At 56.6% G+C, this 15,530-nt stretch overlaps 1 protein-coding gene across 1 annotated transcript in view; it reads left to right on the forward strand.

Moving 5' to 3' along the window:
- The first annotated feature begins 2,572 nt into the window (after positions 1-2,572).
- The window catches only part of PRKX (protein kinase cAMP-dependent X-linked catalytic subunit), a 57,238-nt gene continuing 44,280 nt past the window's right edge, over positions 2,573-15,530 (forward strand). Inside the window, exon 1 of the mRNA XM_055123608.1 lies at positions 2,573-2,717. Coding sequence (XP_054979583.1) covers positions 2,573-2,717 — 145 coding nt within the window. The remainder of the gene's footprint in view (positions 2,718-15,530) is intronic.

Consider the following 15,530-nt stretch of genomic DNA (forward strand, 5'->3'; position numbering starts at 1 on the left):
GGCGTTGGCCTTGCACGCGGCTGACCCGGGTTCGATTCCTCCGCCCCTCTCGGAGAGCCCGGCAAGCTCCCGAGAGTCTCCCGCCCGCACGGCAGAGCCTGGCAAGCTCCCCGTGGCGTCTCCGAGATGCCAAACACAGTCACAACAAGTCTCACCGTGGAGACGTGACTGGCGCCCGCTCGAGCCCATCGATGAACACCGGGACGACAGTGAGACAGTGCAGTGCTTTGCAATTTTTATTTAGTTTTTGTCTGTTATTAAAACCAAAGGTGTTGTGTTTGCCGGGCTCCAGGTGTGGTACCTACACACTTTGGCTCGTTTGTCCTGTCTATACACCACGCACGGCGATGCTCCGGGCTCACTCACTCCTGGCTCTGCACTCGGGGAATCACCCCTGGTGGTGCCTTTGGGGTCCCGGGTGCCGAGGAACAGAACCCAGGTCAGCCACAGGCAAGGCCAACAGTTGCACCTGCCCGAGGAGGGGAAACAAAAATACTCAGCTGGTCTTGGGACAAGCTGGGTCTGCTCTGACCTTACTCTTCACTCAGTGCTCAGGAATCAGAGTCGGTGCGTGGGACGCCAGCTGGGTTGGCCACCTGCAAGGAAAGCGCTTAAACCGGCTCTAAATTGTCTCCAGGAGGGTCCCAACAACCTGTTTTTTTTTTTTTTGGAGGGGGTCTTGACATAGTCTAAAAAGTCTATTTAAGGAGGCAGCCAGGGCTGAGGAAGGCTGCATGGGGTGTGCCAGTAGTTCAGGTTGGACCCCTGGCACCGCCCAGTCCCCAGGGCAGGCGGCCTGCAGGGCTGGCCCAGGTCCCCTCCGCACTCCGCACCCGGGCGCGCGCGCGCCTTGGGCCTCGCCCTCCTCCCTGGGCCGCGAAGGAACTGGACTTGCAGCCACGCCCTCCTCCTCGCCCTGCCAGTGTCCCCGGCCCTGTCGCGCCGCGCCGGCTTCCTGCCCAGGACTCCCCCCGACCCCGCGCAAAGCGCAGGGGCTGCTGCAGCCGGGCCAATGCCCCCAGCGCGCGCGCGCGCACCCCGGGGACCCCGACCCGACCCGACCCGCTGCGCCCCGTCCCCCGGGTCCGCTGCGACTTGGAGCCACTCCTGCCTTCTCTTCCTCGTGTGTCCCCAGCCCGGTCTTCCGGCTCCGGGGCCGCGTGCAGAGCCCAGGGGGGGCGAGGGGGTGTAGCCTGGCCACTTCCGTGAGCGCGCGCGCATTTAGGGGACCCCTGCCCGCTGCCCACCCCGGGTCCCCGCCCCCCGCCCCCCGAGCCTTGTAGCCCTGCACTGCACGTCCTCCCAGGGTCCCGGTTCTGTCTTCTGGCCCGGGGCCGCGCGCCAAGCTCATGGGGACCAGAAGGGCCACGGTCCTGAGCGCGCGCACACTCCAGGGGACCCCCTACCCGCTGCGTCCCCCGGGTGGGGGGGGGTCTCTCGAGACTTGGGGCCACTCCCTCCTCTTCCTCCCCGTGTCCCCAGCTCTGTCTTCCGGCTTGGGGCCGACTGCTGAGCCCCGGGGGTCCAGCCCGTCCCCTTCCAGAGCGCGCGCGCATCCAAGGGACCCCTACCCGCGGCGTCCCCCGGGTCCCCAAGACTAGTAGCCACTCCCTCCTCTTCCTCCTAGTGTCCCCAGCTCAGTCTTCCGGCTTGGGGCCGCGTGCAGAGCCCAGGGGGTCCAGCTCCAGGGGAGTCCACCTCCCCGAGCGAGCGCGCATTCAGGGGTCCCCTACCCGCTGCGTCCCCCGGGGGGGTCTCTCGAGACTAGTTGCCACTCCCTCCTCTTCCTCCCAGTGTCCCCAGCTGTGTCTTCCGGCCTGGGGCCGCGTGCAGAGCCCCGGGGGTCCAGTCCGTCCCCTCCCCGAGCGCGCGCGCATCCAGGGGACCCCTACCCGCTGCGTCCCCCGGGGGTCCCTCGGGACTTGTAGCCACTCCCTCCTCTTCCTCCCAGTGTCCCCCAGCTCTGTCTTCCGGTCTGAAGCCGTGTGCAGAGCCCAGGGGGCTCCAACTCCAGGGGGTCCACCTCCCCGAGCGCGCGCGCATCCTGGGGACCCCTGCCCGGGGCGCCCCCCGGGTCCCCGGCGCCTTGTGGCCACGCCCTTCACGTCCTCCCAGTGTCCCCGGCTCCGTCTTCCGGCCCGGGGCGGCGCGCGGAGCCCATCGGGTCCCGCCCGGCCTCTCCCCGCGCGCGCGCCCCCCCCCCACACCCCGGGGACCCCCGCCAGCTGCGCCCGCCCGGACCCCCCGCGCCCAGGTTGCGCGCGCACTGGAGCGCGGCGCCGGCCCCTCCCCGCTGTCCCCCCGCCCCGAGGCGGAGCGCAGCGGCCGGACACGCCCCGTGGGGACCCACCCAGCGGGCGTGGACACAGCGCGCGCCCCGCCCCCCGCCCCCCACCCCGCCCCGGCCGCCGCGGGATGAGCCGCCGCGAGCCCGGCGACGCGCACCGGCCGCCGCCGGCCCCGCAGCGAGTGACCGCGGCCCGGCCCAGCCATTGTCCCCGCCGCGCCCTCGCGGGCCGGGGGGCGCGAAGCGGGGGGCGCCCCTGATGCCGCCGCCCGGCCCCGCGCGCCCATGGACGCGGCCGCCCAGGCCCAGCCCGAGCCCCGGGAGCCGCCCGGGGACGCCGCCACTGCCCCCGCCGCTGCCCCCGCCGCCGACGGCGCGCCCGGCCCGCCCGCCTACCGCCTGCAGGACCTGGACACGCTGGCCACCGTCGGTGAGTCCCGCCCGCGCGCACAAAGGGGCCCCTCGGGGACCCGCGGGCGCGCCGCCCCGGGCCCCGCGCGCCCACCCGCGCCACCCCTGGGTGCCCCCCGGGCCCCGCGCGCCCACCCGCGCCACCCTCGGGGGCCCCCCGGCCCGGCCGCGCCCACCCGCGCCCCGGCCGCGCGCCCCAAACTTTCCAAGGGGGCCGCGCGCGCGCGCCGGCGGAGGAGCGCGCGGGGAGAGGGGCCGCCCGCGCCCGCGCCGCGGGGATGCTGCGCCCCGGGACTCGCGGCCGGGGGTCCACGGCCCGCCCGGACCCTCAGCCGGGGGCCAGCGACCAGCCGGACCCTCAGCCGGGGGCCAGGGACCAGCCGGACCCTCAGCCGGGGGCCAGGGACCAGCCGGACCCTCAGCCGGGGGCCAGGGACCAGCCGGACCCTCAGCCGGGGTCCAGCGACCACCCGGACCCTCAGCCGGGGGCCAGGGACCAGCCGGACCCTCAGCCGGGGGCCAGGGACCAGCCGGACCCTCAGCCTGGGGCCAGGGACCAGCCGGACCTTCGCACCCAAGGGCCAGGGCGCACACGGGCCCCAGCGCTGCTCAAAGCCCACCCGGACCCTCAGCCGGTGTTCACAGGCTCAGCAGACACGGGAGGGGACAGAGGGGCTCGCATGGTGCTCGGGCACTCGGGCAAGGGGTGTGTGTGTGTGTGTGTGTCTGTCTGTCTGTCTGTCTGTCTCTGTGTGTCTATGTGCCTATTTCTCTGTCTGGGTCTGTCTGTGTCTTTGTGTGTCTGTGTAAGTGTTTGTGTGTCTGTGTGCCTGTTTCTGTGTGTCTGTGTGTGTCTGTGTTTGTGCCTGTTTGTGTGTTTGTATGTTTGTGAGAGGAAGAGAGAAAGAGATTTTTGTGTGTGTATCTGTTTTTGTGTGTGTCTGGGTGTTTGGGTCTGTATCTGTATTTGTGTGTGCGTTTGTATGTTTCTGTGTATGTCTGTGTGCATGTGTTTGTGTGTCTGTGTTTGTTTATGTGTGTGTGTCTATGGGTGTGTCTGTGTACCTGTGTGTCTGTGTATTTCTGTGTGTCTGTCTCTGTGAGTTTGTGGGTGTGTCTGTGTCTCTATGTTTGTTTATCTGCGTGTCTGCATCTGTGTGTGTGCGTGTGTGTCTGTGTGTCTGTGTGTGTCTGTCTGTGTCTTTATGTTTGTTTATTTGTGTGTCTGTGTGTGTGCCTGTGTGTCTGTGTGTGTCTGTCTGTGTCTCTATGTTTGTTTATTTGCGTGTATGTGTCTGTGTGTGTGCCTGTGTGTCTGTGTGTGTCGGTGTGTCTGTGTGTGCATATGTGTCTGTGTATTTGTGTATCTGTGTGTCTGTGTCAGTGTGTGTTTGTGTGTGTGTGCATGTGTGTGTCTCTGTGGCTGTGTATATCTGTGTCTCTGTGTCTTTGTGTGTGTGCATATGTGTCTGTGTGTGTACTTGTGTATTTGTGTGTGTGTGTGTGTGTAGCCGGGATGGGGACCCCACTTCTTGCCCTACCCTGCCATCTGTCTGCTCTCCCCAGACTTTGCGTGTCCGGGAGAGTTTGTGGGTATCACCCGCGTTCCCCGTAACTTGGTTCCGTGTCCCCGGGTCGGGTCAGCACACCACCCCCCCCCCCGGCCACTCTGGGCACGGCCAGGCCCCAGCCGGACCCCGGTGGCTTCTGGGCAGCTCTGGCCGCTGGGGCGGGGTCACGGGGTCACGGGCGTGTGGGTGCCGGGAAGCCAGGCCTGGCCCGGGGGTCTCCGGCTGCCCCGGGAGTCTGGGGTTGGGGCCGTGGGGGGGTTCAGGGACACGTGCTGGGCTGGGGGCTGCGGCCTGGGTCCTCGGGGGTCTGTGCCCCTCGCAGTCCTGGGAAGGGGTCGGTCAGTGGTGGGCGGGGCTTTGTGGGGAGAGAGACAGAGACAGAGACAGAGAGACAGAGACAGAGACAGAGAAAGAGGGGGAGAAAGAGGGACAGGGAGAGAGAGACAGAGACAGAGAAAAGAGACAGAGAGAAAGAGAGGGAGAAGAAGAGAGGAAGAGAGAGCGAGAGAGGGGAACAGACAGACAGGAAGACAGGATGACAGAGAAAGAGAAAGGGAGAGAAGGAGAGAGGGAGATAAAGAGGAAGAGAGAAAGAGAAAGAGAAGGGAGAGAGACCGGAAGAGAGACAAGGAGAGAGATAAGGAGGAAGAGAGAGAGAGAGAGAAAGAGAAAGAGAAGGGAGAGGGACCGGAAGAGAGACAGGGAGAGAGAAATAAAGAGGAAGAGAGGGAAAGAGAGGAAGAGAGAGACAGGGACACAGAGAATGACAGGAAGAGAGAGACAGAAAGGGAGAGAGGCAGGGAGAGAGGGAGGTAAAGAGGGAGAGAGGGAGAGGGACAGAGAGAAAGAGAAAGGAAAGGGAGAGAGACAAGAAGAGAGACAGGGAGAAGAAATAAAGAGGAAGAGAGGGAGAGAGAGGAAGAGAGACAGGGAGATAGATAATGACAGAGGAAGAGAGAGAGGGAGAGAGGGAGATAAAGAGAAAGAAATGAAATAAATAAATAAATAAAGAACGAGAAAGAAAGAAAGAAAGAAAGAAAGAAAGAAAGAAAGAAAGAAAGAAAGAAAGAAAGAAAGAGAGAAAAAGAGAGAAAGAAACGTAGGAAGGAAGGAAGGAAGGAAGGAAGGAAGGAAGGAAGGAAGAAAAGGGAGAGAGACAAGAAGAGAGAAATAAACAGGAAGAGAGGGAGAGAGACAGGGAGATAGAGAATAACAGAGGAAGAGAGAGACAGAGAGAGACAGGGAGAGAGGAAAATAAAGAGGAAGAAAGAGAGAAAGAAAAGGGAGAGAGACAAGAAGAGAGAGGGAGAGAGAAATAAAGAAGAAGAGAGGGGGGAGAGAGGAAGAGAGAGACGGAGATAGAGAATGACAGAGGAAGAGAGGGAGGCAGAGAGATAAAAGGAGAGAAGCAGGAAGAGAGATAAAGCAGAAGAGAGAGAAAGAGAAAGGAGAGGGAGAGAGACAGGGAGAGAAATAAAGAGAAAGAGCGAGAGGGAGAGAGAGAAAGAGAAAGGGAGAGAGACAAGAAGACAGAAAGGGAGAGAGGGAGAGAGGTAGGGAGAGAGAGAAGAAAGAGGGAAAAAGAGAGGGAGAGAGGGAGAGAGGAACGGAGAGGGAGTCAGGGAGAGAGAAGAAAGGGAGAGAGAGAGAAGAGAGAGACGGAAAGAGATGAAAGAGGGAGAGAGAGGAAAGAGGGAGAGGGAGAGAAGGGAGAGAGAGGGAGAGAGAAGAAAGAGGGAGAGAGAAAAGAAAGAGGAGAGGGAGAAGAGAGGGAGAGAGAGAGAAGAAAGAGAGGGAAAGAGAGGGAGAGCGAGACGGAAAGGGAGAGGAGAGAGCGAGAGAGAGGAGAGTGGGAGAAGAGAGAGAGAGGGAGAGAGGAAAGAGGGAGAGAGAGGAGAGAGGGAGAGGGAGAGAGAGAAGAAAGAGGGAGGAGAGAAGGAAGAGGGAGAGAGAGGAAAGAGAGGGAGAGGGAGAGAGAGAGAGAAGAAAGAGGGAGGGAAAGAGGCGGGAGAATCGGAATCAGGATCATCCCGGCCTCCCCCTCCTCCCTCCCCCCTCCTCCCTCCCCCCCAGAGCCCGTGGGGGGCCCCTCCCCCTCCCCCTCCCCCCATGTCCCCCCCACCCCGCCCTGGGAAACAGGGAGCACTTGGCCCCGAGTCCCCGCCGCCCGCCCGCCGCCCCGGCCCCTGTCCCGGCCTGTGTTCCTGTTGTCGTTGTGGGGTGCGGGGGCCGGGGCGGGCGGGGGGCCGGGCCCGGGGGTGCTCTGGGCCTCGGGGGCACCCCAGGGCCCCTCCGAGTCATCGCGGCCGTAAAAATAGACGCCCGGGGCCCCCGGGGGCCGTGTGCGGGCGGCGCTGCCTGGTTTCCTCAGCCACACGCTCGCACCTGCTCCCCCGGGCCCGGGGCACGCCCGCCGCGAGGAGCACTTCCTGCGGGGCTCTCTGGGTGTGTGTCTGTGTGTGTCTGTGTGTGTCTGTGTGTGTCTGTGTGTGTGTCTGTGTGTGTCTGTGTGTCTGTGTGTTTGTGTGTCTGTGTGTGTGTCTGTGTGTCTGTGTGTGTCTGTGTGTCTGTGTGTCCATGTGTGTGTCTGTGTCTGTGTGTGTGTCTGTGTGTCTGTGTGTCCATGTGTGTGTCTGTGTGTCTGTGTGTGTATCTGTGTCTGTGTGTCTCTGTGTGTCTCTGTGTGTCTGTGTGTCTGTGTGTCCGTGTGTGTCTGTGTGTGTATCTGTGTGTCTGTGTGTGTCTCTGTGTGTCTGTGTTTGTATGTGTCTGTCTCTTTGAGTCTGTGTGTCTGTGTGTCTGTGTGTGTCCGTGTGTGTGTGTCTGTGTGTCTGTGTTTGTGTGAGGTGGTGACACGCCTGCTCTGCAAGGAGCACTTCCTGGGGGTGTCTGTGTGTGTGTCTGTGTGTCTGTATGTGTCTGTGTGTCTCTGTGTGTGTCTGTGTGTGTCTGTGTTTGTGTGTGTCTGTGTGTCTCTCTGTCTGTATGTGTCTGTATGTCTGTGTCTGTGTGTCTGTGTGTGTGTCTGTGTCTCTGTGTGTGTCTGTGTGTCTGTGTGTGTCTGTTTGTCTTTTTGTCAGTGTGTCTGTGTGTGTCTGTGTCTCTGTGTGTCTGTGTGTGTGTCTGCGTGTGTCTGTGTGTCTGTGTCTCTGTGTGTCTGTGTGTGTGTCTCTGTGCATCTGTGTGTGTGTCTGTGTGTGTGTGTGTCTGTGTGTGTGAGGTGGTGACATGCCCGCCATGCAAGGAGCACTTCCTGGGGGTGTCTCTGTGTGTCTGTGTGTCTGTGTGTGTGTCTGTGTGTATATGTCTGTTTCTGTGTCTGTGTGTGTCTGTGTGTATGTCTGTGTGTCTGTGTGTGTGTGATGTGGTGACATGCCTGCTCTGCAAGGAGCACTTCCTGGGTGCACCCCCGGCCGGGGGAGAAGGGGACCAGCAGGACTCTGTGTGTGTGTCTGTGTGTCTCTGTGTGTGTCTGTGTGTGTGTCTGTGTGTGTCTGTGTGTTGTGGTAGTGATGTGCCCGCTCTGCAAGGAACACTTCCTGGGCGCGCCCGGGGCCAGGGGAGAAGGGGGACCAGCAGGACTGTGTGTGTGTGTGTGTGTCTGTGTGTGTCTGTGTGTGTGTTTGTCTGTGTGTCTCTGTGTGAGGCGGTGATGCTCCCAGTCTGTATTTGTGCGTTGTGTCTGATGTATTTGTGTATTGTGTGTGTATGATGCGTTTTTGTGTTGTGTATATGATGTATTTGTGTATTGTGTATATGACGCATTTGTGTATATGACGCATTTGTGCATATGACGCATTTGTGCGTTGTGGATATGACGTATTTGTGTATCGTGTGTGACATATTTGTGTGTTGTGTATATGACACATTTGTGTTTATGAAGTATTTGTGTATCATGTGTGACACAGACACACTTGTGTGTTGTGTATATGACGCATTGTGCCTTGTATATATGAAGTATTTGTGTATCGTGTGTATGACGCATTTGTGCATTGTGGATGTGATGCATTTATGCGTTGTGTATATGATGTATTTGTGCATTGTGTGTATGACACATTTCTGCATTGTGTATGTGACACGTTTGTGCATTGTGTTGATGACGTACTTGTTTATTGCGTGCATGACGCATTTGTGCGTCGTGCATAGGACGCATTTGTGCGTTGTGTACTTGCCGTACCTATGTGTTGTGTATGTGTCGCATTTGCACCTTGTGCATATGAGGGCCCAGTCGCTGTGTCTCCCGGGGCCTGGGGGTGTGTTTGGCGGAGGGGACTCCTGCCGAGTTGTGACAGTGCTCGGGTGAGCTTGGAGGCCCCCGGGGCCCCGCTGGAAGTGTGGTGTTTCCTGCGGGGTGTGATGGGTGTGACGCCTGCATCCCCCTGGACAGTGCAGGGCGGAGCTGGACGCTGGATGGACTCGCTGAGCACCGACACTTTGTTGTTGTTGTTTTGTCTTTGGGGGTCATTGTTACTGTTACTGTTTTGTCGTTACTGTTACACATGTTACTGTTTTGTCGTTACTGTTGTCGTTTTGTTGTTATTGTTTCATTTTGTGTGTTGTCTGTTGCTTTGTCTTTTGGCCACGCTCAGGGCTGACCCCCAGCTCTGCACTCAGGAATGACTCCTTGGCGGTGCTCGGGGGGTGGGGTGGGGGGAACCGCAGGGGATGCCGGTGATCGAACCCGGGCCCCTTCTCTGGCCACCTCTTCCTCACAGAGCCTGGCCCGCAGGGGTCAGGGTGGCCCCTTTTCGGGTGCGGTGCGGCCTGGTTGGAGCCGGGCCCCGGGGGGACGGCTCTCCTGGACGGCGTCCACACTGCTGAGGGCTGTCGGTGTTCACTGTGCCGACGTGTCCACACTGCTGAGGGCTGTCGGTGTTCACTGTGCCAACGTGTCCACACTGCTAAGGGCTGTCGGTGTTCACTGTGCCGATGTGTCCACACTGCTGAGGGCTGTCGGTGTTCACTGTGCCGACGTGTCCACACTGCTAAGGGCTGTCGGTGTTCACTGTGCCGACGTGTCCACACTGCTAAGGGCTGTCGGTGTTCACTGTACCGATGTGTCTACACTGCTAAGGGTTGTAGGTGTTCACTGTACTGATGTGTCCACACTGCTGAGGGCTGTAGGTGTCCACTTGGTACCAGTGTGTCCACACTGCTAAGGGCAGTCAGTGTTCACTGTGCCAATGTGTCCACACTGCTAAGGGCTGTAGGTGTTCACTGTGCCGATGTGTCTACACTGCTAAGGGTTGTAGGTGTTCACTGTGCCGACGTGTCCACACTGCTAAGGGTTGTCAGTGTCCACTGGGCACCAATGTTTCCACCCTGCTAACGGCTGTTAAGTGTCCACTGTGCTGATGTTTCTACTGTGTTAGGGACAGTAGGTGTCCACTGGGTACCGGCGTGGCCACACTGCTAAGGGCTGTTGGTGTTCACTGTGCCGATGTGTCCACACTGCTAAGGGCTGTCGGTGTCCACTGTGCCGATGTGTCTACACTGCTGAGGGCTCTCGGTGTTCACTGGGCACCAATGTTTCCACCCTGCTAACGGCTGTTAAGTTTCCACTGTGCTGATGTTTCTACTGTGCTAGGGACTGTAGGTGTCCACTGGGTACTGGCGTGGCCACACTGCTAAGGGCTGTCGGTGTTCACTGTGCTGATGTGTCCACACTGCTAAGGGTTGTCCGTGTTCACTGTGCTGATGTGTCCACACTGCTAAGGGCTGTCGGTGTTCACTGTGCCGACGTGTCCACACTGCTAAGGGCTGTCGGTGTTCACTGTGCCGACGTGTCCACACTGCTAAGGGCTGTCGGTGTTCACTGTGCCGACGTGTCCACACTGCTAAGGGCTGTCGGTGTTCACTGTGCCGACGTGTCCACACTGCTAAGGGCTGTCGGTGTTCACTGTGCCGACGTGTCTACACTGCTGAGGGCTGTCGGTGTTCACTGTACCGACGTGTCCACACTGCTGAGGGCTGTCGGTGTCCACTGTACCGACGTGTCCACACTGCTAAGGGCTGTCGGTGTTCACTGTGCCGACGTGTCCACACTGCTAAGGGCAGTCGGTGTTCACTGTACCGACGTGTCCACACTGCTAAGGGCTGTCGGTGTTCACTGTGCCGACGTGTCCACACTGCTAAGGGCTGTCAGTGTTCACTGTGCCGACGTGTCCACACTGCTAAGGGCAGTCGGTGTTCACTGTGCCGACGTGTCCACACTGCTAAGGGCTGTCGGTGTTCACTGTGCCGATGTGTCCACACTGCTAAGGGCTGTCAGTGTCCACTGTACCGTCATGTCCACACTACTAGGGACAATAGATGTCCACTGGGTACCAGTATTTCCGCAGTGCTCAGGGCTGCGGACACCCACCCTGGGTCCCTCCTTATCCCTCACTGCCACCCACTCTTTTTTTGTTGTTGTTGTTGCAGGTGTTGGGAAGTAAGAACAACTAAGGCTTCACTGTGTCACTGTCATCCCGTTGTTTGTTGATTGACTCACACGGGCACAGTAACATCTATTCCTCCCAGCCCTGAGATTTTTATTTTTATTTAATTTAATTTAATTTAATTTAATTTAATTTTTTCCTTTTTGGGTCCCACCCAGTGATGCTCAGGGGTCCCTTCTGGCTCTGCACTCAGGAATCACCACCCCTGGCGGTGCTCGGGGGACCCTATGGGATGCTGGCAATCGAACCCGGGTCGGCCGGGTGCAAGGCAAACACCCTCCCCGCTGTGCTGTTGCTCCAGCCCATGTTTGGCGTCTCAGACACGCCACGGGGGGAGGGCCGGGGGGGCTTGCCAGGCTGTGCCCATGCGGGCGGGAGACCCTCGGGAGCTTGCCGGGCTCCCCGAGAGGAATGTACGTGTTACTCTCCATGATTTGTTGCCTGCTGTCGGAACTGCATCAACTATGGTTGTGGTGATGATGGAGAATGGGTACGAACTGTGTTCTAAGGGGTCCGGAAAGCAGCCTGGAGCAGGGCGGCTGCCGGGGGCCTGAGTCCCTGGGGGCGGGGAAGATTCCCAAGGACGTGACTCAACCGTGAACATGACGTAAAGGACCGAGAAAAAGCAATCCCGGGTATTAGGAGTGCCTGATGGAATGGGGGGTGTGCCTTGGGAGCACTGTGATGGGAGTAACTCAGCCAATCTCAGCTTCCTGGTTTTGGGGAGTGGTGGAGCGAGGACAAACCACTGTTCGGCAAGACCTACGTCCTGCCGTGTCCACGGCACTCAGGGTTGCACACGTGTCCGTACCAGGTAAGGTGCACGGACCGTCACGCGTGCACCGGTACATCCCTGCCCCACCCCGGTGAGTAAGTGCATGTTGATGGGGAAATTTTGGTTCCGTGTTTCGGGGCAGAGCGGCATGCGGAGGGGGTGTGGTACTCTCACAGTGCTCACACACCCCGAGAGGGGCCGGCTGTGATCCCCACAAGCCTCCTACCCCGTCCGCCATGTGTCTCCTCCCGGAGATGCTTCCGGAAGGTCACACGCCGCCTCCACGCTGCACGCCAGGCTTTCCCTGGTCCGCCCTGCCTTGGTCACGCTCTCCTGAGTGTCCCTGCACCCAGCCCGTTGCCGGTGCTGCTGCAGGACAACACGGGGTTTGTTTGTCCTTCCGGCCGTGCCACAGGGACTCAGTTTACCTTCCTGCAATGGCCTCTGTGCATGGACCCAGGAAGACTGTTAATATTGTGCTTTGTGACTTGGGAACTGACCAACTCCTGACATCTGCCTTCTCGACTCAGTTTCCCCTAGTTCCTGGGCAGCCCCGAAAGCAGGGTCCCGACGAGGGACGGGATGGGCCCAGGGCACGCGGTGAGCTACCCGGGCATCGAAATGGGCCTGGCCAAAGCGCCACACGGTTCTCAGGTGTGAGTTCAGAACATGGTTATGCACAAACGCTGTCGTGATCGCAGGGTCCGAGACTCGGACCCTGCTGGGGTTCGGGAAACTGACCTGGCCTGAGCACTGGGGTCTGGAGTAGATACTGAAATGTCCTCAGGAAGAACCAGACTTTAAGTGAGATATGTCTCTTATGGACTGGAGTGACAGCACAGCGGTTGGGCGTTTGCCTTTCACGTGGCCGACCCGGGTTCGATTCCTCCGCCCCTCTCGGAGAGCCCGGCAAGCTCCCGGGAGTCTCCCGCCCGCACGGCAGAGCCTGGCAAGCTCCCCGTGGCGTCTTCGAGATGCCAAACACAGTCACGACAAGTCTCACCGTGGAGACGTGACTGGCGCCCGCTCGAGCCCATCGATGAGCAACGGGACGACAGTCACAGTGACATCTCGTACTGTGCTCCTACAGGAAGGACAGTGCTCGAAGGTGAACTAAGTTCCCTGTGGCAAGGCGGAAAGGACAGACCCCCATGGTGGTCCTACAGGTGGCCTCGCCTGGGTGGGATTCTTCTTCTTCGGCGGCCACTGCTGAGAGATCTGGAGGGTGGTGGCGGGACCCTCGTTCTCCCCGTTTACACCGCGGCAAACCCTGTGGACGCCGGAAGAGAGGCTGGAGAGAGAGAGAGAGAGAGAGAGAGAGAGAGAGAAAGAGAGAGAGAGAGAGAGAGAGAGAGAGAGAGATTCCTCGGGGGTCCCAATGCCGGCCGTGTGCGGGGCCGGCCCTGCTCCAGCCTTGCCTGTGTGTCCTCGCAAACACAGAACCGCACTCTGGCCCGCGGTAGCTCTGAGTTGGGAGAGACATTGCGGAATGACGATTCCTGGCCGGTGGCCTCCGCGCCCGCCCCAGGGTGCCATGAGCTATCGACCGACCGTCTTTCTTCTTGCATGTTACCTGCCGAGAGGGCAGCGAGGGCGGGATGCAGTTCGCACCGGCGACTGCGGCAGATGCTTCCGAAACTGCAAGAGAGGGGGCGGGAGCGAGAACACAAGTGGGGAGGGCGTTGGCCTGGCATGCGGCCGACCCGGGTTCGATCCCCGGCATCCTGTAGGGTCCCCTGAGCACCGCCAGGACTCATTCGTGAGTGCAGAGCCAGGAGGAACCGCTGAGCATCGCCGGGTGGGACCCAAAAGGCGAAATAAATTTATTAATAAATTTATTCATTAATATTATTAATAATTAATAATTTATCAGCAGATTTATTTATTAATAAATAAATTTATTGATGATAATTGCCCGCTCGAACAAATCGATGAGCAACGGGATGACAGTGACAGTGACAGTGTCTGGATTTCTCCAGTGGTCAACTCTGGGTGGGTCTGGTGAGATAGGGGCCTAGCACAGGGTCTATTCCTCTGTCATTTGGGTCTCTGGAATAGTTACTCTAGCATATGATGGCTGTCTCCAATAGTTACTCTAGGACGTGGATCTCTGGAATAGTTACTCTGTGTGCATCTCTCTCATAATTAGTTACTCTATGCAGCTCTCTCATAATGAGTTACTCTGTATGCATCTCTCTCATAATTAGTTACTCTGTATGCATCTCTCATAATTAGTTACTCTGTGTGGATCTCTCTCATAATTAGTTACTCTATGCATCTCTCTCATAATTAGTTACTCTGTATGCGTCTCTCATAATTAGTTACTCTGTGTGGATCTCTCTCATAATTAGTTACTCTGTATGCATCTCTCTCATAATTAGTTACTCTGTATGCATCTCTCATAATTAGTTACTCTGTGTGGATCTCTCTCATAATTAGTTACTCTATGCATCTCTCTCATAATTAGTTACTCTGTATGCATCTCTCATAATTAGTTACTCTGTGTGGATCTCTCTCATAATTAGTTACTCTCTATGCATCTCTCATAATTAGTTACTTTAGCACATGGATCTAGTAATAGTTACTCTGTGTGGATGTCTTTCATAATTAGTTACTCTGTATGCATCTCATAATTAGTTACGCTATGCATCTCTCTCATAATTAGTTACTCTGTATGCATCTCTCTCATGATTAGTTACTCTAGCGCATGGATCTGGTAATAGTTACTCTAGCATATAGTGGCTCTCTCTGCAGTGGTTACTCTGGCACATGGATCTCAGTAATAGTTACTCTGTGTGGATCTCTCTCATACTTAGTTACTCTGTATGCATCTCTCTCATAATTAGTTACTCTAGCACATGGATCTAGTAATAGTTACTCTGTGTGGATGTCTTTCATAATTAGTTACTCTGTATGCATCTCATAATTAGTTACTCTATGCATCTCTCTCATAATTAGTTACTCTGTATGCATCTCTCTCATAATTAGTTACTCTAGCGCATGGATCTAGTAATAGTTACTCTAGCATATGGCGGATCTCTCCAATGGTTACTCTAGCACATGGATCTCAGTAACAGTTACTCTGTGTGGATCTCTCTCATAATTAGTTACTCTGTATGGATCTCTGTCATAATTAGTTACTCTGTATGCATCTCTCTCATAATTAGTTACTTTAGCGCATGGATCTAGTAATAGTTACTCTAGCATATGATGGCTCTCTCCAATGGTTACTCTATCACATGGATCTCAGTAACAGTTAATCTGTGTGGATCTCTCTCATAATTAGTTACTCTGTATGGATCTCTCTCATAATTAGTTACTCTGTATGCATCTCTCTCATAATTAGTTACTCTGTATGCATCTCTCATAATTAGTTACTCTGTATGCATCTCTCTCATAATTAGTTACTTTAGCACATGGATCTAGTAATAGTTACTCTAGCATATGATGGCTCTCTCCAATGGTTACTCTATCACATGGATCTCAGTAACAGTTACTCTGTGTGGATCTCTCTCATAATTAGTTACTCTGTATGCATCTCTCTCATAATTAGTTACTCTGTATGCATCTTTCTCATAATTAGTTACTCTAGCGCATGGATCTAGTAATAGTTACTCTAGCATATGGCAGATCTCTCCAATGGTTACTCTAGCACATGGATCTCAGTAACAGTTACTCTGCATGGATCTCTCTCATAATTAGTTACTCTGTATGCATCTCTCATAATTAGTTACTCTGTATGGATCTCTCATAATTAGTTACTCTGTATGCATCTCTCATAATTAGTTACTCTGTATGCATCTCTCATAATTAGTTACTCTGTATGCATCTCTCTCATAATTAGTTACTCTGTATGCATCTCTCATAATTAGTTACTGTAGCACATGGATCTCTGTAATAGCTGCTGTGACATATGGATCTCTCTAACAGTTACTGTAGCATATGAAACTCTGTAATAGTTACTGTAGCATACGCGAATCTCTCTCATAGTTACTCTAGCATCGAGATTTCTGGAATAGTTACTCTAGCGTAGGGCTCTCTCTAAT

Source organism: Sorex araneus (genome assembly GCF_027595985.1).
Source record: "Sorex araneus isolate mSorAra2 chromosome X unlocalized genomic scaffold, mSorAra2.pri SUPER_X_unloc_10, whole genome shotgun sequence".
NCBI classification, from domain to species: domain Eukaryota; kingdom Metazoa; phylum Chordata; class Mammalia; order Eulipotyphla; family Soricidae; genus Sorex; species Sorex araneus.